At 35.8% G+C, this 24,310-nt stretch overlaps 1 protein-coding gene across 1 annotated transcript; it reads left to right on the plus strand.

The window, feature by feature from the left end:
* The first annotated feature begins 2,390 nt into the window (after positions 1–2,390).
* Positions 2,391–12,735, plus strand: LOC107774770 (ATPase GET3A). The gene is made up of 7 exons (XM_075246411.1): positions 2,391–2,911; positions 3,857–3,981; positions 10,326–10,476; positions 10,670–10,780; positions 11,850–11,988; positions 12,099–12,214; positions 12,392–12,735. The coding sequence occupies exons 1-7, from the start codon at positions 2,648–2,650 to the stop codon at positions 12,572–12,574; spliced, it is 1,089 nt and encodes a 362-aa protein (XP_075102512.1). The 5' UTR covers positions 2,391–2,647; the 3' UTR covers positions 12,575–12,735.
* Positions 12,736–24,310: the final 11,575 nt, after the last annotated feature.

Consider the following 24,310-nt stretch of genomic DNA (forward strand, 5'->3'; position numbering starts at 1 on the left):
ATTTAATACAACTTTGAGTTCGTACATATAATATTATTTTCAGAGTGGAGTACATTGCATATATATATATGATGAGAATTAGGCTTTGTTTTTCTTGGTGTTGTTGCACATTTTCTATTGTTATTCCCCATGCGTTCTATTAAATCATTGGACAAACATTGCTATATCCTCTCACAAAAGCTCTGCCAAATTAAAGCATCATTTCTAGAAGCGGGATGGAGTTTGAGATTATGAACACGAAACGTTGTCCTTCAACCCCTTTCTCATGAACTATACGTATGGTATGACTTCTATTTTTTTTTGTAGTTCTTTTATCTTTTTTGTTATTAAAAAGTGACATAACTTTATTTTTAGGTATTTTATTTTTATCATGCATAGTTTTGAATCGTCTAAAATGAATTGCATTTTCTGATTTGTTTTAGCTTTGCTTCAAGTTGAACAACATACCGTAGGATAGTATATATTGTAGAACTTTCAATTGCAAATGGTAGCACATCAGTCTATTGAGCTTTAGTTTTCTATTTAAAGGGGGAGTAAAAATTTTAAACGTAACTTCAACGATCTTCTTTACGGAAATAAACTCAATTATTTGTAGCTTTTAATATTATGGAAGTTGTACATTTTAAATTTAGTACAAGGGGTGGCATGGATTTCAAATTCATATGGCATCTTCAAGATGTTTCTTTTGCAATTTTATTGCATGACTTATCTCAAGGCCATGACCGTATAGATTGTATTGTTTTTAGCAGGGGCGGCCGAAGGATAAGGCTACTAAAGCCTTGCCTTAGGCGCCCCAAAACTAAAGGCCCCAAATATATTACTAAGAGTATACTATATTATTAAGCATAACATATACTTAATTTTATATAATAATTATTAATATGAGATTTCAAGTTTTAACAACTTATCTATTTTGTTGAGGTTATAAAGATGAGTTAGAAAATAATAATAAATGTTTTCTCTTAGTAGTTAGCGTATTTTGTCTTCCTCATTTCTTTTCATATTTTTTACTATTTTATTTTCTGACTTTAACTCATGGTCTCTGACTTAGCTACTTTATTTAGTCATAGCTTGATGGATCAATAGATCAGAAGGCAAATTTTTATGTGTCTCATTATTATATGAATTTTACGAAATAAATTTAACAGGCCTTTTAATATAGCTTGGCTTTAGGCCCCTAAATCCGTTGAGCCGCCTCTGATTTTTAGTTTTCTTAGTTAATTATTGACCAAGCGATGTCAAGGAAAAAAATAATGTTCTCCATTTCATTTAGTAACACATTTAATTGATTAGCAAAGCTTGGTTTTGCTTAGCAAAAGTTCTGATATTAAATATTTGGTCATATTTTGATTTCCTCTCATAATCGCGCGAAGCGCGCATATTCACTGGTTTATATATTAAATGTCGAATGTCTTTCGCTTATTTGCATATTAACTTTTTATTTTTATTTTTTTTGTTTCGTTTCCGTCTCTCGGACGTCCTATACCTAGTTTATTAAATAACCATGGAGTATATAATGAATCCATGGCAAAATACAAAATTGATTACTTTACCAAAAATAATTACATTAGTTAGCCAAAAAGTATATATATATATATATATATATATATATATATATATATATATATATATATATATATATATATATATATATATATATATTTATATATATATATATTTTTTAGGGTGGTTAAAATAAATATTTCTCTAAAAATTTTAATCATGTACTTGATTATCAGAATAAGTGTATGATTAATATTTTATTGCTTTGAATACGATAAAGCAGTAATAATTTTATTCGAGTTATATACGATATAATTTAAATTCGACATAACTTATAAATAATTTAGACAACCCTCACAAATATGTCGAAGTAAAATAGTGAAAACGTAATACTTTTTGGAGGTTATTCAAAGAGGGACAACTATATGTTTTACTTTAAGCCAAAGTTATAAAAGGAAACATACACCAAAAATGTCATCTATTTCGGGTCGTGACAGATTCTACCTCACCGAATATTTATATACTATAAATAAGATACTTTCTAACTTAACTAAATTGATCATCTTTGTATTCTGTTAATGTTATTACATTAATTTTTAGCATTAAAATGATTGTTGTATTTTTATTATGTTAATTACTTTATAATGATCATTGTAAGTAATTTGTTACTAAATTTAGTTAGTTGTTCTTTCACCTAAAAGTTTTGACTAAAGATTTACGTGCAACATATATATATATATATAGTAATTAGTATATTTATATTTAGTAAAAGAAATCATGTGACGCTGCTAGGTACAAAGTGTATCCACTTGCGGTCAATTGCCTTCGGAATTTGTTTTGTTATATCGAAAATATATATCCTAATATTTGATTGCATTAATTCTTTTGACACCTCAGACAACCTTTCCATAAACTATTTCCTTTCTTTGCTCCTAGAAAGTTTTACTCCAGTTTAAGCCTCCAATGGAAGGCCTAATACCTAAACATATCCAAGAATAAGAACTTTTTGCATCTGATCTGCAGGATCAATCATAAGACCTCGTATCAGTTTCTCTCTCTGTCTCTCTCTTTCCCCTCTCTCAACAATAATAAATAGGGGGAAGGAAAAATAAAAAACCCAACGTAAACAGTTGTGTGTGTATCAATGGCTTCAACTGATCAAGATTTACCAGAAGGAACAGTAAAGAATGTGCTAGACCAAGATACCTTGAAGTGGGTATTTGTAGGTGGAAAAGGTGGTGTTGGGAAAACAACATGCAGTTCCATATTGGGTATTTTACTTTCACAGGTCAGATCCTCAGTTCTCATCATATCCACTGACCCTGCTCACAATCTCAGTGATGCTTTTCAACAGCGGTTTACAAAGGCTCCTACCCTTGTTAATGGTTTCACCAATTTGTATGCCATGGTAATTAATTTTCTTACTTTGCCCCATGTTAATCTTGTTGTTTGGTCCCTCGGTTATCTGGTCAATTGTAATTTTAATCCTTTTGATATTTGACTAAGCATGTTTAACCTTCAATTAGTTGAAAAATATGTTTTTGGTCCCTTATATAGGAAGTATATTATATTTGGACTACATTTTGAACTATATTACCGTCAAATATGGAGTAACATCACAAACTTAACATAGTCAAATGATGTAATGGTAATTAATTCGTTAAATTTTTGAAGATTCATAAGCAGATGGATTAGAAGTGCACATTTCAATTAATTGAAGGTTAAATGTGCTAGTCATATATCACAACAACAATAACAACCCAGTATAATCCCACTAGTGGGGTTTGGGAGGGTAGTGTGTACGCAGACTTTGGGTAGAGAGGCTGTTTCCGATAGACCCTCGGCTCCCTCCCTCCAAGAACTCCCCACTTTGCTCTTGGGGTGACTCGAACTCACAACCACTTGGTTAGAAGTGAGGGAATAAAGTGAAAATTTCCCTTCTTTTTCTTTTTGGGGAGAAAGAAAGAGAGGTGAAGGGATTGTTTATGTGGGAATGAATTTTAGTTAAACTCTTATGTGTATATCACTGTAGTCAAGGAGTAGGTAACTGTAAGTTGAGAGAATTCTTAGTTTTAACGAACCCCTAATCTGTCCAGGAAAATAAATTGTTGAGTATTGGAATGAAAAGGCAAAAATAGAGCTTAATGATTGTTGAATATTCATACTTTTGAACAAACTAGTTAGCGAAAGAGGTGTAGTTACTGTAATGTGTAGGTCTTGATGCACTATACTCATTGGCTGATGTCTAACCTACTATGGTTATCAAATTTGTAGCATTCTGAATTTAAGGCCAATTTTTTTCCGGATATGCTGTAAGGCATCAGGATTTTATGACTGAAATTCTGTTCTTTAGGAAGTTGATCCAACCGTGGAGAATGAAGACACAATTGGTTCAGATGGAATGGACGATTTTCTGTCTGATTTGGCGAATGCAATTCCTGGAATTGATGAAGCTATGAGTTTCGCTGAGATGCTCAAGTAAGTGATTATTCCTTTGTGACAGCTAAATCCCATATATGGCTTCCGCTCCGAAAAGAATAGCATGGTTTATGAACTTCCTATATCAAGTGTTAAAGATCTTGCTTTCATTAATCATTGTTTGATTTCTAAGCAAGAAGAATTAGCATTGGATTATATGCGGATAAATGAGATAGGATTTGTCTATTGTATGATATGCCATGAAAAATGGTTCTTTGGATGGTATCAGAATAAACGCGGAATGAAAGAAGTTAGCTAATTTTCCATATTAATTGCAGTTATGGCATTAGATTTTAGGTTCAGCAGGAACTTAGTAACTAAACTTGAATGGTTCCTTGGACTTCTATAGTTATTTGGCAAAAAAGCAACTTGAAAAAGGAAGACAGCAGTTATTTCAATTGGTAGTTGCTCATAAGTTGTTACAATTTTGAAAGATCAGGTTCTATTTTCTTGGTAGTTATTACAGCATCTACTGACTTTAGAAATTCAGGAATTCGGCTAGATTATTGTATCATTTAATAAACTCAATCATATAAGGCTGAACTTTTTAATTCTAAATTTAAAGGCGTGAACTAGAATGTGGACTATTCTTACATATTGGTTCTCCCTTTCTTATCTGGATTACAGAGAAATAACTGGTGGTGGTAAAAAGATGTCTGTTTCAGGTACTGTTTAAGTTTTTAATGCACTTTTCAGAATGAGGAAATGAGGGATCTAATGTTTCTAATTAGGGCATTAGTTATCACCTTCAATATCATGAGGTGCAAATTGTGGCTACGGATCTAATGTTTCTTTGTTTGTTCTTTTTTGGGTAAGTCAAATGATTTTGTTAATAGTACGAAAAGATGGAGTTAACTTGTGAGCATATCAAACTTCCCAAAAATCTAACCAACTATTTATGCTTGTCGATATTTCCATTTTAATCCAAAAAATAAAAGACAGTAAGAGAACTTTTAACCTGTGATATAGTACTTTTGATCAGTTCGAAGACTCTCCCTTTCGTCTCTCTCCACAATACCCCAAAAAAGTACAAAATGGATTTGTCATCAGTCACTTCCTTTTCCAGAGTCCAATTATCTTAATTTTTTAGTTATAAGCATTTTTGCAACAGAACTAGGTAATACTTACACCACTTCAATAGATTTGATGGAATTCTCCACCATTTTATACTGAATACTGCATAATCTCCGCAACTCCGAAGCAAAATCAATGCAATACTAGGTGGTTTACATCTTCTCCATATAATTTTCATAAGCAACACCATTTAAAAACGATACAACCTTTCCTTAGATTGTATGCAATTAGAATGGTTTTCCTCTCATTACCATATAGAAAAATAAATACTAACAATTTGGCTAAACAAAAGGAACCTTTTTGTGAACATTAACTGTGTTTGTGTTTGTACAGATGCACATATACACTACATCTAGATAAGTAAGGATTCTTGTATAGACATTACGTGCAGTTTAGAGGTTTCCTTTACAAGTTTTGAGAGCGAAACAATTGATTTTCGTGCAGAATTGAGGAAAAGGAAGGGCGAGGAAGGTAAGCAATTTTAGAAGGAATGCTGATTCCATATCAGAAAAGTAATTTCCTTTACAAGCTTTGAGAGCGTAACAATAGATTTGTCGTGCAGAATTAAGGAAAAGGCAGAGTGAGGAAGGTAAGCAATGATAGAAGGAATGCTGATTCCATATCAGAAAGGTAAGGAAGATTTGGACCTAGTCACGTTGTTTCAACTGTGAACTATGATAGAAAACTAGGGTAAATGAAAGAAGGGGGAAGGGAAATATGCATTTTAATTTATACCAATACGCTTCTAAAATTTATGATGTGGAACACTAGTGGTCTAAATGATCCCTAAATGAGGGGGTTGTTGAAGGAGCAAGAAAACAATGAAGGTCACCTGATGTTTGCTTGCAGATGGTTCCAGTCCAGAAAAGATGAAAGGAATTACAGAACAAGTGACTCGTATTGTATGCAAAATTTTTAGAGGGGCTGCAGATTATATATTGATTTTTATGGGAATGGGATAAAAAGGTAATCTTCCTTCTTGAGGAGATACTGACTTCACAAGCTTTATCTTGTTGTGTCAAAGTGATTGGAGAAGTTTAGAATCGGCTTTATCCGCGTAGACATGGAATGAAGAACAGTATACAAGTTCTATAGGAGATAAATTGTGAAGTAGGCAGCAAGGGCGGCAACTATGGCAATTTAATGCGTGATTGCAGGGGATTGCTATGCTACCAGATTTCTCGAAGAAAGAAGTGGTTGACAAAGTGGGGAACATGTAACCAACGACTTTTTCGAGTTCATGCAAAACTGTTGCTATCATTGATTTGGCACTCTGAGGTGCAACATTACTTGGAGAAAAGAATAACAACATTATGCATTGGTAAAATTAACATCAAGCGATTGGCAAGAGATATCTTTCCATCCAGTAGGGCTGTCAAAACTTTTATCGTACACTGTCGTCTTTCACTAAATAATGGCTGAATAGATAGGTTATTATTGCCCTTTGGTTTTAAAAAAAATTTAATTTCAAAAAGTTGGTTTCAAGGACTTGATGACTTGTGGGATGGCTATGCTGTCAATAGGGACCGAGCTTTAAATTGTCTTTTAAGATAAAACTGTTGAAGAAGGATCCAAGATTTGAAATTGGAAGGTGTATGATGGGGTGGACACTTAAAATTGCTAATCTCATGCGTGAATTGAATTCCTTGAAAGGAAAGGACAACTTAGATAATCGTTTTGAAGATGAGGAACTTAAGTTCAGATGAATTGTCATTGCTTAGGAAAAGAAATCTCACATTAAATGGCTGAAAGAGGGAGATAATAACACCAATTTCCGCCAAATGGACAATTATCACATAAAGGATAATTTAATTGAAATTTAGAAATTAATGAAACAATTTTGGGAACATGACGATAAGAGTCATGAAGATATGACATAAATACAAGTGAGCTTTATATGAGGAAAATGAATATTGGGTACCACCCTTAGATGGCACCTGTCTTTCATAAATTCATATATTAATTTAATTGACAAGGGAATGCTGAAACGACAATTCGAGGTTGAGGAGGTGGAACAAGTTTCGAACTGTGCGCCAACTAGCCCTTGGGGTTTTCTCAGTTATAAAAAATAAGTATTTTTGTTGTTAAATGAAAAAAATCAGCCTTTGACTTTTGCAGACTTAAGGCAGGGTTATGTGTTCATATTCTTTATGTGAAGTAACTCTATTCACAAACTACCAGCACCAAGAAAGTTCTTTATCTCTACAAAAAAATATAGGACTTAAACTCCTTTCTCGATGCAGAGAATCAGTGAAGTCAATGAAACTTTCAGAACCATGTACGTTTTTCATATTATACCAAAAGGTCAATGATCTTAAGAAGCTATATAACTAGCTATAAAGTGCCTCTGATCTTCATTTTATTTGTAGTTCCTGGCCTTTCAAACAGTCCATAATATGCTCATGAGAGTTGTAATCCAGAGGGCTTTAAGATGTCTTGTTAACTTCAGCCGTTGCCAGCTGATTATAGCTTCTTTCAAGGTACTTGACATGACCCACTGAACTCGAAAAAGATTAAACAACGTACGTATGGGGCTTCTACGCATTGTTAACACAAAGAACATCTTTTACCCATGATGAAACCCCTGTTCTGCAGATTGTATTGTTGAAGACATGCCACACGTACTAGCCATCCAAAGCAAGGCACTTTTAAGCTAAGTTGCTCAGACTCGGGTACGGGTACCCGATACGGGTACGGATCCGAGAGTTGGATTCGGCAAAATCTAAATTTTAAGATTCGGGGGTGCGGATCCAGGTATGGATACGAGTGCTTGGATTCGGCTAAGAACATTCAAAATTATAAAAAAAAAAAAAAGAGCTATAAAGATATTCTAAATTTGGGGATATTATGTGAAAAACATACATGTATACTGTAGCAGCGAATATAAGACAAAAGGACTATAATATTGAAGCTATGCCATTGCCCATGTCTTAAATCTGTTTTATATTTTATTTTGAGAAATCAAAATCTCAATTTTCCCCCCAAATCTGTCCACGGTCTCCGGTCTAAGTATCCGAAGTTGGTTGACCGAATCCGAAACGTATCCCGCACCCGCACCTGTCCCAGAATCGCGTCGAGACAGGTTCGGCATAAAAATTGAAGAGTCCGCGCAACTTAGCTTTTAAGGGAGCATTAGATTTCGAGAACCTATTACAGAGCTGCTGCCTGTCATCCTTACCTGCATTTGTTAGCAGGTTGTAAGAGGATTAAACAGTAAAGTTGCATTCTTTATCTAACCAGCGGATCAGGTTCAGAATATAGCTCCTTTACCCTTCTAAATCATTTGCAGTGACTTTTACTGTTACTACTTCCTTTTCTCTACTCCTTGTAACCAAAAAGTATATTATCATTTACAGAAATTTCTGAAAAATTGGGTTAATCTATACACTTCCTAAACTTGGAGATTTCTTCTAAATCTGATCCATATATGTCACCTCTGCAGTCTGCAATTACAAAGCGGTATAAATCTGGATATATTACCTTTACCTTTTTAAGAAAAAAAATCTGGAAATATTATCTTCTGAGGGGCGTTCTCTATCCACTATCCTGCAAAATTTTCTTTAAAATCTGGAAATATTATCTTCAGAGGGGTGTTCTCTATCCACTATCCTGCAAAATTTTCTGTTTTGGCCATCTCCAGCCTTCGGTTCAGTGTTAACCATATTCTGAAATCTGCAGATAATTGTCAATGAAGAGCAATCCAATGTGACCCTGTGACTGGATTAGTGCACCAGTAATCTGCAATACTACAATTCATCTGGATAACCACCTTGCACAATCTTGATCATTGTTGAACCTCCAGTACTCAAATGATAAACTCTTGTGTTGCAGCCTCAAGTTCTTGACACTCAGTCCCCTTTTTCTTCTGATGCTGGTACTCTTGACTATTTCAACCAAGTATATTTTTCTTTTTCTGCTTTCCCATGCCATAAGAAGTCTCATCTAAGTCGGTGTAGTTTGTACTTGCTGTGGTGGGGAATAATGACATGAAATATAAAGTTGGTAAATTGATAATATTCGTGATTTAGTTCCTTATCAGACAAATTATGATTTAATTGGAAATTGTTAGTAAAAGCGGACATGTTGGTTGTTTTGTCATGATATGACAATCAAATGTTAAGGAGAAACGGTCAGAGAGTAAATGGCCAGGTTCACAAGAGAAAAGTTCACCATATCTAACTGCAGTAGTAAACAGGCTATTGAATCTTTCAGATGAGGATGGGTAACTGATAAAAGAAATGCGACTTGCGGATAATTCTTCTGTTGCAACTCCCTTGGGTTTGAGTTATGCAACCCTACACATAAGTTTCTTACCTAAGGGATCTGGGACTGATATTGAACATGCTATATTTTTGTTGAATTTTTTCTTTTTATTGGGCATATTCTCTATCTGCTCTCGATTATGAACCATTATCTTCCGCATCCATCATGTTAAGATACCCTCGCCATCGTCTACATCACTGATCAGTGGTCATCAACATCCTGACAGCCTCATTGTCTTTATCATTTCTCAATATTCTTTTTTCCTGTTTTAATCCCGACTTCTTGCCCATAATTCAGCATCCGAACTTGCCACTAGATTCCCACAAGTAAAGTCGATAACTATTCTATTTGGATCTGGCATCGGATGTTTCCTTTCTTGTTCCAGATCAGACAGGATACATTTATGACACCCAAATTAAATTCAAAATATGAGGGAGGAGAAAGTTTTAGTAGCATGTTTTACCTAAGTTACTAAATTGGGTGCTTCAAATTTCTTGGTTACTGTATTTCTCTGTCTTGTTTTCTTAACAGTATTTGGAATGGTTTAATGATATTGAACTAGTGTTCGGAGTCTGCGCTGGAAAATCTTGGGGATTAAACTCTCTTTCACTTGCTTATGAGGCGGATAAAGATATTAAGGTCCTAGGAGATTAAGGTCTTGGGGGGTAATTTATAGTATTTATTGAAAGAGCTCTGTAGTTGCACTAGGTCCGAATTTGGATTCAAAAGTGATTTTCTTTTTCGGTAATTCCAAATTTTTTGTCACTATAGACTTATTAAAAAAATTATTTTATCACTACAGATGCTTTTAACATGCCCTATTCCCAACCTTATCCAAAAAAAAAAAAACCCTATTCCCAACATTCATTTACTTATGGTACATTCATATTACTTAGATGCTACTATTTGGTAGATCATTCAAGGCCACGAAATGTGCTGGGCTAATATTTCTGGTGTGTTTTCTTTATCAGTTAGACTTAAGTTCATTTGCATTTGATTCTTTCTAGATTGGTGCAAACAATGGACTATTCTGTCATAGTGTTTGATACAGCTCCAACTGGACATACTCTCCGGTTATTACAATTCCCATCGACACTAGAGAAGGGGCTTGACAAAGTGCTGAGTTTGAGGAATAAATTTGGCGGCGTAATAAGTCAGGTAAATCCCTTCCCCTTGCCTGAAAAAACTTATTTTCCTATTTTCTTCCCTTTGAGCCTCTAATATGATGATTTTGGGGGGGGGGGGGGTTGCTACTTTTGCTAGATAAGGATCATTTGGAAATGTTCCCAAAAAGATCGTTCATCTTCATCTGCCAGATAGAATTTACTAAAAGATCATGTGTCTATTGCAGATGAGTCGAATCTTTGGTGTTGACACTGAATTTGGTGAGGATGCTATCCTAGGCAAGCTTGAAGGCATGAAAGATATAATTGAACAAGTGAACAGACAGTTCAAGGATCCAGTAAGATTTTACCTTGAAATGGTCGTCCTTATAATGAAGAAGTTGTTTTTATGTTGTGATTGCTGGATCATAGTGTAAATAATTAGTGAAGTACAGGGAATCTTCTTTTTGGACCTTGGAAAACTGGCGAAAAGTTTGAATAAGCAGCATCAACAAAATCAGGAAGCTGTGGTAGATTTAACAGTAGCCGCACTACTTAGATGTCATAGGCTCATAGCGAAAGTAGTGACACTTGTCGATGAGACTTTAGCATTTAGCACTAGAATTCTGTATGACTGAGCATTTGTATCGTTTCTTTTGCATTTTTTCTACTCCTGCCCACAGCGCCCCCCCCTCCCCCCACACCCCCAAAAAAAATTGAAAGAAGAAAAACCACCAAAATGTAGCTTTCTTCTCAATGTGTTGTTTTGACGAAGGGGGTTGGCAGTGGCAGAAGAGGTACTATTTAGCTTGAACAAGAACTAGAAATTTTACAACTTTCGCATGAATGTCTCTGTAGTTGCGTGACCATAACTATAAGGGGGTGCGATATTAACTGAAAACTGAAGTAATGGGATTAAGGACTAGTCGTGAATTTCCTCCATCTGCTGCTGCTGGCATCTGCTGTTAAGAAGATTCCTTTGCTATTCCTGAATAGCACATTAGAAGTATTCACCATAGCTTTAGAAGTCGCATAATTGCAGGAAGCCAGATATGTAACTGATGTGCTGTCTAGTTCCCATTCTTTTCCTCTTTGCAAACACTTGCATTGTGGCAGAAACTTAGTTTGAACAGTTCGTTAGTGGTTCTAGCAACTATTTATCTGAACAGTTTCTTTACGACACAACGCATATTTTCTCCTTGCCTTTTAGTTTTAATTGTGGAGGTGGAGTAGTCTGTTGCTGTTACCTGGTAATCCATTTGTTGGCTTCTGCAAAACTATTACTTGTCCTGGGAAAGGCAGGGGAAAATTCCTTACAGATAATCTTACTGAATGGCTGAATAAATTTCCTTCTTTTTTTTTTGTTTACTTGCACCTTTTGGAGTACTTTCAAGCCATCATTATCATTAATGGTACTTGTTTTAACAGGACTTGACGACATTCGTTTGTGTTTGCATTCCTGAATTCCTCTCTCTATATGAGACTGAAAGACTTGTTCAGGAACTCACTAAATTCGAGATTGATACACATAACATTATAATTAATCAAGTGCTTTTCGATGAAGAAGGTACCAGTCTCATATTTTTTCTGTAGAATAGTTGATTCTTTCACTTTTTACCTGATGGCTGTTCTTCTAGGAGGGAAAATTTGATTCTTGGAACTTGTGATTGTTTTTAGTTGTTGAATCGAAGCTGCTAAAGGCTAGGATGCGGATGCAACAAAAGTACTTGGACCAATTCTACATGTTATATGACGACTTCAATATTACCAAGTTGCCTTTGCTACCACAAGAGGTTTGAAGATGCTGTTGTAGATATCCTGGATATCCACCCCACCCCCACCTCCACAAAAAAGAACAAAGAAACGAGTTCTGCCTTCTTTGGAAGACGAAATTGATCATATATCTTCTAAACTATACAATAAACAAAGATTTTCCAGTCTGATTACTGATGTTTCTCACTTTTTGATAGGTTTGTGGTGTTGAAGCTCTGAAAGCATTTTCACATCGCTTTCTGACACCGTATCAACCTTCTCTCATACGAGGTTCAGTGGAAGAGCTGGAAATGAGAATAGCCACATTGAAAGAACAATTGAAAGATTCTGAAGAAGAATTAGAAAAACTTAGAGCTGGCCAACAACAAGGTATAATGTAGAAAGCACTTACTGGATGGAGGCCATTTTGTTGCCTTCAATTTTTTTCATCTTACTTTTTCTTAGGAAACAACATCATCTGAAAAGTCTTTTTTGTTTGGAGAGATCCATTTTGTAGAATATTTTTTCATTCTTTTAAAGTGAAGTTATTTTGTACCTTCAATAGCACAATAAATCCGGTTATAATATTTTATGAAGTAAACTTGGTGCCTTTTCAAGTGGACTTTGATGTATTTGTGGATAACTAAGATGCATTTCCGAATTTCTCCGATCATTAACTTCTAAATCCTTTTACATTGGAAAAAGATGTTTATGTTTATTTTGATACCAAAGTCAATGTTATCAAGGAGTAATATGTTTTACTTACTTTTGGATTTGAACTAGTTACTCCCATCGGCTATCGTCGAATAAAAGCTGTACTCTAACCAACAACAATAACAAACTCCGTAACTTCCACAAGTGGGGTACGGGAGGATAAAATGTAGCAGCCCTCTAACCACTGAATTAAATAAGTTATTAATCATCCCAAGGAGAAGATACTTGACGGAGCAACAAAAAGCAAAGTTATTTTCCTGGTAAGTGACGTAGCAAAAGAATTTTAGAGCCCGTTTGGACATAAGAAATTTTTTTCTTTTTTTCAAAAAAAAAATTATTTTTTTTCGAAATCAGCGTTTGTTCATAAAATTTTCAATTTTCACTTGAATATGCATTTTGAAATTTTCGAAAATTTGAAAAACTCAAAAAAACTGTTTTTCAAAATTTTCATTCAAATCACTCACAAAAATTCAAAAACAACCTGTAAACAATAAATTGCGTCGAGAAAATAAAATCAAGACCGAAAGATATTGCAACAATCGTAGTATTTTATTTCAAATAATTGAGTGTTAAAATCTCTATGAATCCTGTAATACTTCTTTTCAATAGTAAATAAAAGAGCCTCCGAGCTTAATCTTGAATTTTATTTTATTTTAATCCAGGTGCTTGAAGCTTGATCTTGATCTGGACGTATTTTTAATCCAAGGGCTTGCAGCTTGTTCTTGAATCTTCGTCTTGATCTTTTAATCCTTAGAACACTTGAATGCTTGTAGCTTTTAGACAAATCCGCAGCGTTTGATCCACGAGCTCCCTCTTGCTTCTTGTTATAACTTCTGGTGTCTTTATGAGTCATGAAAACCCCTATTTATAGTTGTGGGAGGGAAGAGTTGTGATGAGAACAAACTCTTTCCGACCAATCAGATTGAAGAGTGACAAGGCCGTATTTGATTGGTCAGAACATATCACTTGTACATGTGGCACATTTTCATTGGCCTTTCAATTTGACTTGGCATCCCTTGCTATTTTGATACGTGGCATGATCCTATTGGCTCTTTCGTTTGACTTGGCATGCCACGTCATTTGACACGTGGCACCAAACTGGCCTCTAGGAGGATAACATTTTGGGCTTAATGAAGTGAACTCATCACTTTAGCCCAATTAAATGGGCTAGCCCAATGGATTACGACTTATTTATTTAATCCATTTATATTGGACTTATACAATTAATTCAATTATATTAGCCCATATATTTATTTGGACCAATATATCTTGAATTCAAAATATAGTCCAAATTATTTTATGGATTTAATTTTAATAAATTTAAATGCCTAGAAATACCCCTACTTTAAATCTTATTGGGGTATGAAATCACTTACCCCGTGACGAGTTTTGAAGTATAACGTACATAAAACACACATATCCTTTATGTGCGTATATAATACACTGGGAATATACATTTGTCCAACAGTAATTATTAGGCTAGGATAAGTTGAATTCACGTGGTTTCATTCCTGTGTCCACGTCATTCAATTTGCAATTCATTTACATTGCTTTAGACTCAAACTGTCAAACATAGCTATATTAGGAACTTTTTCCATGATTTACTATGGAATCTCAGTTTTGAAACTTATTCTGCCGGTGACGACGTAATCCATGTATATTCCATTCCTATTTGAAGATGGACACCGAGTCCGTGTTGAACTCAGTTTGTTCCAGCCGCCTTAGTTGATAATCCCACATTGGGACTTTATTCTCAATTGCTGACTCGAGAAATCTATATAAAGGGTGCCTATTCTCCAACTTGTGAGCATCAGTTCGCAGTATTTGCAGGCCACTTGAGTTTATTTTTGTAGACTTCTCCCTTTTTTTTTCACTATGTTGCCTCCCTTTTTTTTTTTTAGTAGTAACTTCGTCAAACTACGAAGTATTTTAAAAGTTCGAGACGAAAACCTTTAAAAGTTCGCGATAAATACCTTTAAAATTTACGGGGAAGACTCATAAAAGCTCGTGGTCAAGACCTTTAAAAGTTCGTGGCGAAGACCTTTAAAAGTTCGCGGTGAAGACATCTAAAAGTTCGCAGTAAATACCTTTAAAAGTTCGTGATGAAGACCTTTAAAATTTGTGGCGAATACCCATAAAAGTCCGCGATGAAGAACTTTAAAAGTTCGCGATGAATACCTTTAAAATTTGTGGCAAAGACCCATAAAAGTTCGTGCAAAGATCCTTAAAAGCTCGTGGTCAAGCTCTTTAAAAGTTCACAGTGAAGACCTTTAAAAGCTCTCGCTGAAGACTCTTAAAAGCATGCGACAAAGACGTTTAAAATTTCGTGGCAAAACCCCTTAAAAGCTCGTAGTAGAAATCCTTAAAAGTCGACGGTGGGGACCCTTAAAAGTAGCACCTTTAAAAGTTCGAAACATACGTCTTTTAAAAGTTCGGAATGAAAACCTTAAAAATCCGAATGGCTTTAAAGTTCGAGACGAATACCTTTAAAAGTTCGTAACGAAAACCTTTAAAAATTCGAATACCTTTAAAAGTTCGAGACGAACACCTTTAAAAGTTCGCAACGAAAACCTTTAGAAAAGGTCCGACATAGACATCCTTTCTTTTTTTGTGTGAGGCAAATTTTTTTTTTCACTCATCCATGCTCTCTTTCAAGATTGCGATTGTTACTCTTCCCCTTTTTTTTAGGGCAGTGAGCGGATATGAAGACTAAGAAACTTGAAAGTTATGCGAACATGAAGACAGAGCGAATCCCCAGACTTTGATGCAAATATTGTCATCATTTCAATGAAGACACCATTTTACCATAGCAGCTTGCCCCCTTTAAATCAAATGGGATCCAAGGCTTAACAGAAGAATGGTATCTCAACTCGATTTTCAAGTGTTGATTGAATGGATTACATTCCATCGTACTTCATTCGAACGATGATTGGGGCACTATGTATCTTTTGAACTCATGTGAGAACTTAGAATGAAATTCTAAGCTGCTTACGTACCTCGATGAAGAGGATCAAGTCATACCGTAGTTCAGAATGGGTGATTTTTTTAAAAATTTTAATTTTTTAATTTTTTTTTAATTTTTTATGTCCTAACTTTTGCCTAAGCCGCCTCTTTCGAGATTTTCAACCTAGCAGACTCTTGTTTTTGTATATGTCCTAACTTTTGCCTAGGCCGCCTCTTCGAGGTTTTCAACCTAGCAGACCTTTTTTTTTTGATGGGCCGTACACAGTTTAGACTCATGCAGGCCAAGAATGTAGGAACATGCAGTTTAGGATCATGCGTCAAGGAGAGTTATAACTTCAAGGATAATACTTCTTCAAAAACTTGTCTTTGATAGGGTAGATTCTCATGCCATCTGCATCAACCAGCTTGTAAGCCCCACTTGAATAAGCTTATTGCACGACATATGACCCATCCCATTTTGAAGTGAACTTCCCTACATGTTTATGGGAAGTAATAATGGGTCTTTTTATGGCAAGGACTTGATCTCCTACTTGAAAGGATCTTGGGCGAACTCTTTTATTGAAGGCGCGAGACAATCGAGTTTGATAACATTCAAGACTCTGTTGAGCTTCCAACCTCTTCTCATCAAGAGCCTCCAACTCTGCTAATCGAAGTCAAGCATTTTCTTCATCAGTGCCAAGGTTAAGTTCTTTTAAGACATCAGCTGTTGTGATATAATTGCTGCTTGCCCTTCTTATGGAGATGGGCAATGGTGACGGTTGCTTGTATCCCAAACCTTCACGCGGTTGTCTCGTGTAGCTTCTGATGGTAGCTTCCCTAACTTTGACACTTCATTAAGATTGTATCCAGCTTTGCAAATAGCCTGTAAGCGTTAGGATCAAAATCTTCATCTGTTCGCTTTATAGGGAGTGCCACATTCTGCAAATAATTTTGGGCCACAAACCCTGCAAGCGGGATTGAGGACGACTTTATTGCCTCAATTTGTTTGACCGGAAGAGTTAACCCCTTTAGCATGTTAGTTTGGAGATTAGATGATTCACCTTCATCTTTCTTCTTTTTAGGGACGTATTGGAGCGAATGAGTTACTTTCTTGCCGTGAGACACAATGTTCCCTTTATGAGACTTATTTGGGTTGGGGTGTACCTTCTCAGCAACAACTTTGGTTTTGTCAGCAATCACCTCAGCTCTCTTAGCCGTGGACTCATCATCCTTGTCATTCATGACATCATCAGCTTTTAGCTCCTTCACAATGCAGTTCTTCAAGTAGAACTTTGCATCGGCGAAGTGTGACTCAGCCTCGGTGAATGGCTCGTCATCGACAATTATCTTCTTCTCGACTTCACCTTCGTAGTATTTCAAACATTGATGGTAGGTAGATGGAGCCACTTTATTCTCATGTATCCAAGGCCTTCCAAGCAATACGTTGTATGAAGTCTTTGCATCGATCACATGCAACCATGTACTTGATTGCATATCTTCAATGATGATTTCCATCCTGATCGCGCCTATGTCTCTTTTCCGCCCTTGGTTGAATCCTTGGATCATCACACGCCTTTCTGAGAGTTCATTCCTGGGAATACCAAGTTCTTTCACAATGCGAATTGGCAAAATGTTCACTGAGGATCCTCCATCAACCAAAATTCGATTTACCCTTTCATCACGCATATAGCAAACCGGGTACAATGGGCGGTTATGAAGAGTGTCACCTAGCAGAATATCGTCATTTGTGAACGTGACTTTTTCCTCAAAAGCATTAACTTCTTGAGGAGTGGACTCGATGAGCTTTTCCGAAGATGGTGCCAACGGTAGGTCATCACTCTTTTCTTTACCTTCGTCAGCATGGCAACAAGAGGCATCGATAACCCCGTGGGAAATCTTCATGCGGAACCAACTTGGTAAAAACTCCTCCAAGGTCACTGGATTTAGTGGTTTTTGAGAGTGGTTCACCTCCACTTTTGCTTTCTTTAAGTGCTTAACCGGATTCCATCTTCTTGGTCTTTTTACCATCATTTTCCTTGTTGGTTTTTCTACTGATTCTTTTCGTGGGCTTCTTCTGTGGTGCCTACGACGAGTCACCAATATCCAACCTTCATCATTATCAGGTTGATTGACTTCAGCTTTGTCGTTCTCCGGTAATTCTTCATCTTTACTTTCTTTAAAACCATATAATTTATCCAGACGGAATGAGCCAAAGGTGATAGATACTTGGTTTGTGCTTGCTTTCTCATCTTCAAGCACGATCTTCTTTTCGCGAGCCAAGTCCATAACTTTGTCCTTGAAGAAAAAGCACTTCTCCAGAGGGTGGCTTACAAGTCGATAGTATTTGCAGTAATTTGGGTCATTTGTTTTCCTAGCTTCATTTGGTCGCTTCATCTCCGGAAGCTCAATGAGATTTAACTCGAGGTGTTCTTCAAAAATAGCTGGCACATCAGAATCCAGAAATGGGTACTCTTTCTCTTGCATTCCTTTTAAAGTCAACTTTCTACTTGGCTTATCTTGAAAAGACGTGGATTTCATACTCTGCTTCTTGCTCACCTTCGTCGTTAACTTTGCAAGTGATGTGTTGACATTCATATCTTCTTTGCTTTCAGGCTTGGGTACGAAATTGCCCCACTTCCTGACTTCTTGCTTGTCGTTCCCCTTGCGAGGTTCATAGATGGGCAGCCTTTCATTTCCAGCAGGGGCCATGCTCAATTCCATGTCATGGGCACGAGTTGCAAGTTCTTCAAATGTTCTAGGATTGATACCTTGAAAGATGTAGCTCAATCCCCAATGCATGCCTTGGATGCACATCTCTATGCCTGAAGCTTCACTAAGCCTGTCTTTGCAGTTGAGGTTTGCATTTCTCCAATGATTGATAAAGTCGATAACTGGTTTACCCTTTCGTTGACGAGTATTTGTAAGTTCTATCATACTCATAGTACATCTCGTGCTATAAAAGCGATTGAGGAATTCTTGCTCTAGTTGATCCCAGCTATCAATAGATCCCGCCTCGAGGTCTGTATACCAATCAAAAGCATTTCCTTTTAGCGAGCGGACAAACTGTTTGATAAGGTAATCTTCGTAAGTCCCAGCGTTGTTGCATGTCTCAACGAAGTTCTCCACGTGTTGCTTTGGATTGCCTTTACCATCAAACTGTTGAAACTTTGGAGGTTGATAGCCAGCAGGCATCTTCAACATATCGATCCTTGCAGTGTACGACTTTGCGTATGTAAGGGGGGACTTGGCAGCAACTTTATATTTATTCTTAATGGTTCCTTCAATGAACTCCTTCAGTTGATCGATTGGATTCATCCCTTCAGATGAGACATGGATAGCCTTAGCGGATGCTACTCTATCGGGGGAGAATCAATCTCTGGAACTTCTGGGAGCTTACCAGGTGCATGGGTGGATTCTTCTTCCATCAAGATTACCACCATGTCTGTTAGCTTGTCAATTCTAGCATCTTGATTTTGCATGCACTTGGTCAAGCTAGCGATTGCTTTCGTCAAGTTCTCCAACTGCTCTTCCACAGATGAAGTGTTTGTCACCATAGCTTGCATGATTGTTATAGATGATGGGGAGTTGCATGAATTGTCACACACTGATTGATTCTCTAATGGCTCATGCTACACGGTGTAAGTGGGGAGGATCCATCACTTGAAGCATCATCATCTTCCTTCATAGCCGAGTTCTTGGATCCGGAGAGGTCAAGCAGATCAAGAGTTTTCTTGATCTTTTCAGCAACATCGCTTCCTCATTCAGGTATGTTTATGGAAGATCTTGCTCCTTTTGAGGATGAAGATCCGAAAATAAGGGTTGATGCGGACGGCACTTGGGGTGCTTGTTATCCTAACGAGTTTGCTTTGCTCCTCATAACTGGTCTAACGCTTCCAAAGGTAACATTGAGGATGCTTTCCACATCAGCATAGAACATGGAATTAGCAGTCTTGGTGGAAGTTGAACTGGAGTTGATTTTCTTTGAAGCCATTTCAATGTTCTTGAACTTTGGTGATTTGAAAAGTTGAGATGAGAGGTAGAGATTGTCCCACTGGGCATGCTAGAATTTGTAGACAATAAATTGCGTTGAGAAAATAAAATCAAGACCGAAAAATATTGCAACAATTGTTGTATTTTATTTCAAATAATTGAGTGTTACAATCTCTATGAATCTTGTGATTCTTCTTTTCAATAGTAAATAAAAGAGCCTCCGAGCTTAATCTTGAATTTTATTTTATTTTAATCCAAGTGCTTGAAGCTTGATCTTGATCTGGACGTATTTTTAATGCAAGGGCTTGCAGCTTGTTCTTAAATCTTCGTCTTGATCTTTTAATCCTTAGAACATTTGAATGCTTGTAGCTTTTAGAGAGATCCGTATCGTTTGATCCACGAGCTCCCTCTTGCTTCTTTTTATAACTTCTAGTGTCTTTCTAAGTTATGAAGACCTCTATTTATAGTTGTGGGAGGGAAGAGTTGTGATGAGAACAAACTCTTTCCGACCAATCAGATTGAAGAGTGACAAAACCGTATTTGATTGGCTAGAACATGTCACTTGCACATGTGGCACATTTTCATTGGCCTTTCAATTTGACTTGGTATGCTTTGTTATTTTGACACATGACATGATCCTATTGACTTTTCCGTTTGACTTGGCGTGCCATGTCATTTGACACGTGGCATGATCCTATTGGCTCTTCCGTTTGATTTGGCGCACCACATCATTTGACACGTGGCACCAAACTAGGCCTCCAGGAGGATGACATTTTGGGCTTAATGAAGTGTGCTCATCACTTTAGCCCAATTAAATGGGCTAGCCCAATGGATTAAGACTTATTTATTTAATCCATTTATATTGGACTTATACAATTAATTCAATTATATTAGCCCATATGTTTATTTGGACCAATATATCTTGAATTCAAAATATAGTCCAAATTATTTCATGGATTTAATTTTAATAAAATTTATATGCCTACACAACCCAAAATTATATTCATGTCCAAACACAACTTTAAATTTTAAATACCATTTTCACTTGAAAAATTTTCCCCCTTATTTTGGAATTTTACAATTCTTATGTCCAAACGCCCACTTAGTTTACTCTGCCTAGTAGGGACCTTGATAAAAAAACTGTTAAAGGATAGATCTTTTAGCATTGCTTGCCTTTGGGCTGAATATACACAGCCCCTTAAACTTATCCAGTTTTTTACTTACGGGCATGTTTGCATGGTTGTTACTCATCGTTTTATAATGTATTGTATTGTACCGTTTTATAAATACAATGTTTGGATAGATTGTATTGTTTGCTGTTGTTAAATAATATTTTGCTATTTGGTTTGACTGTATTGTACTGTACTGTAACTGATAAGTTTATCAAAATACCCTCAATTATATAAATATTAAATTTATCAAGAATTACGCATAAAAATAATTTTAAAAAATCCCTTTCTAATAATTTATCACCAAATATGTCTTGTAAATAGATTGAGCAACTAAATTCATGCAAATTCTAATAAAATTAGCAATTTTACGTTGGAGTTGAAAGTGACAGAAGTTTTGAGAAAAAATGGACGAAAAAAAAGTAGGTTATAGATGAGAGATTTGGAGTTAAAATAATAAAAAAAGGTAAAGGATAAAATAAAATTATGGAGTAATAGGTTAGGGTATAATTTGAAAAAAAAATAGGAAACAATCCCACCACACTAAATCGGTTGTTTAAAAAAATGAGACTTTTTATTATTCCGAAATAATAAATTTAACAATACAATACAACCAGTTTTAATGAAACAATCAAAATAAATATTATTTTGGGATAACAATAAAATACAATACAATGAGAGACAACCATCCAAATAAGCCGTTAAACACATGTGGTAAGGCTTGTTGCAATTGGACACTATGAGCCACAACTTCCTGAGTTGGCACATAGCGTGCATCTCACTGAAAATAAAGCGCGTGTCGCCAGAAAATGTGAATACTTCGCCGGAAAATAATTTTCTGGTGACAAATTTTGCAGCCACCTTTTACTGATTCCGGCAACCGCCATGACCATCGCCATTATAGCACCTTCTTCTTTTTCTCAGATCCGACCATCGCCACTCTTCCCCCACCATAGATCTGGCCACCACCGTAGAGACTTGGCAACTTTAAACTGGTCACGATCACCTCTCCCCTCCTCAGATTCTGACCGTTAGAATTCTCAAAATTTACCAAGATTTCATCCTAATATCTCCAAAGCCTTCACCAGCTGAAACAGAGCTATATCCATTTCAAAGAGCACATACATTACATTTCTTTTTCACAAGAAAGGGTCAATTTTGCAGATTGTATCTTCATATCTCCAGCGCCTTCACTAGTTGAACAACGAGTGGCATTCACAGATGGTGGTTTTGTTTTTTCTTCCTTTTTTCAGGCCGGTTGTGTTTCTTTCGCAGATTGATAACGAAGAAAACACCATTCACCTATTTTACAGACTTGGTAACCAAGAAAATATCATTCGTTTCGTCGGCGTTCTTCTTTTTCCCGTATTATTTTTTTATTTTTTTTTCTCTTCATATTTTGGCTCTTTTATTTTTGACCTGGCTTTTTCTCATTGTTAATATTTGGTATGTCATGGTAGGGCTGCTTATCGGGCGGATTGAGCGGTTAATTACTCTTAACGGTTTGACTTAACGGTTATCGGCTTTTAAATGTATTAATCTGCTAGCCTCCCGATAAGATATCGGGCGGATTGGTATCGGTTTAGCTCTTATCAGGCGGTTTATCGGCCTAATTAAATCTATATTGCGTGCATTAATTATTTGTTGACCGCCTAGCATACAAATTCATAATAGGAAATTACACATTGAGTCCCGACAAACATGTCTGCTAACGCCTACATAAGAATGATGTAGTGTGTCATGTGTTGTAGAGTGAAAAAAGTAGAACACATTGTAGGCTAGATTACATCCCAAAGCAGACTACATATGAGTCCAGACATACATGTATGTTAACGCCTACCATTAAATCCCAAAGCAGACTACATTACATGAGTCCGGACATACATATGTCTGTTAACGCCTAGCATACAAATTCAGAATAGGAAATTTCAGTCTATATTCAAAGTGAGTCGAGGATACATATTTCAAAATAATTAATCCATAAGTGAACAGAATACACAGAAATGTTTGGCCTATAGCTAACGCCTAACAGAGCTTGAATTTATGTAGCTTCAAAGTTCAAACAACAACTTCAAATTTCTAACTTAAACTCTCAACCAAGCATTTCACGCTATATCATTAACCATACAAACAACACCGAGCAAAAGGCAGTTATGTATAGAAATAGGTATGGATTATAAGAAGTAAATAATTTACAGGAAACGCAGATGCGCTATTTCCCCAGAACATAATTCAAGACAGTACTATCGTCAATATTGTGGGATAAAAGTTGTGGCAACAACACTGTTGTTCTTCTATTAAACATAGACAGCAGGCATTAGTTTTAAAAAACAAAAGCAGAGGTGAACCATAGACAACAGCTTAAACAATCTTATAGTAGGGTGGGAGAATAAGCTAAGCAAATAGCTGGAAGAAGTGGAAGAGTTTTTGATATTTAATATATATATGGATAAAAACAAATTATATATATATATATATATTCTTAACGGGTTAACGGATTATCTATATATATTCTTAACGGATTAACGGATTATCCGTTAAGAAAATTGAATAATTCGCCCCCAAACCGATAAGCCGTTAATAAAAAAATTTCAATCAGTTCCCCGTCCGTTAAACCGTTAACCCGATACCAATAAACCATTAAGCTTCGATTTCGGTTCGGTTTTCGATTTCGGTTTGATTTTGAACACCCCTATGTCATAGCAAGTCACTCTCACACACTAAACTTTGTTTAGAAATGTAAAATATGTGTTTAATTGACACAGTTTAAATATAGTTGAGGTTTTGGATAGAAACAAGTCTTAGTTCAAGTGTGAAAAACAAAACAGACAAGTTTAAGGTACTGCTTATGTATTCTGCCTTTGTTTAAAGTTTAAACCTTAAACTACCTCTTGTAACGAAAGACCGGCTCTAATAGTAGGGCGGGTAAGGCATGTGCCTTAGCCCCAATTTTGAGGGGTCATATTTTTTAGAAATAATATATACTTCATATGTATTTTAAAAAAATAATATGTAGTAGTACTTTTATGTTTCTCATATAAATTGAAAGAAAATCTTTTAGAGTAAATAAAGTAAAAATTTAACTTACTTAAAAATGATAGATGAATAATTTTTAATTTGAGTTGATTTAATAATTCTATTTTTTACTCTTTCTTTTCCAATGTTTCAATCTTACTCTTCATATTCCAGAACCTACATATTTTCTTCCTTTCTCTTTAGTCCTTCTTGAATTCTTTCTCCAATATTTTTTTCTTTCTCCAAAATTTTATTTTTCACCTTCTTTCTCCAAAAATTTATTAGTTCAAGTGTTCAATAATATTT

Source organism: Nicotiana tabacum, chromosome 23, assembly GCF_000715075.1.
Source record: "Nicotiana tabacum cultivar K326 chromosome 23, ASM71507v2, whole genome shotgun sequence".
Classification (NCBI taxonomy): domain Eukaryota; kingdom Viridiplantae; phylum Streptophyta; class Magnoliopsida; order Solanales; family Solanaceae; genus Nicotiana; species Nicotiana tabacum.

Excerpts from the sequence above, each read along its gene's own strand:
- LOC107774770 (XM_075246411.1), top strand. The coding sequence starts at position 2,648 with ATGGCTTCAACTGATCAAGATTTACCAGAAGGAACAGTAAAGAATGTG. Across the intron at positions 3,982-10,325 it reads AGTTTCGCTGAGATGCTCAA|ATTGGTGCAAACAATGGACT; the intron begins GTAAGTGATTAT and ends GATTCTTTCTAG. Across the intron at positions 10,781-11,849 it reads ACAGACAGTTCAAGGATCCA|GACTTGACGACATTCGTTTG; the intron begins GTAAGATTTTAC and ends TTGTTTTAACAG.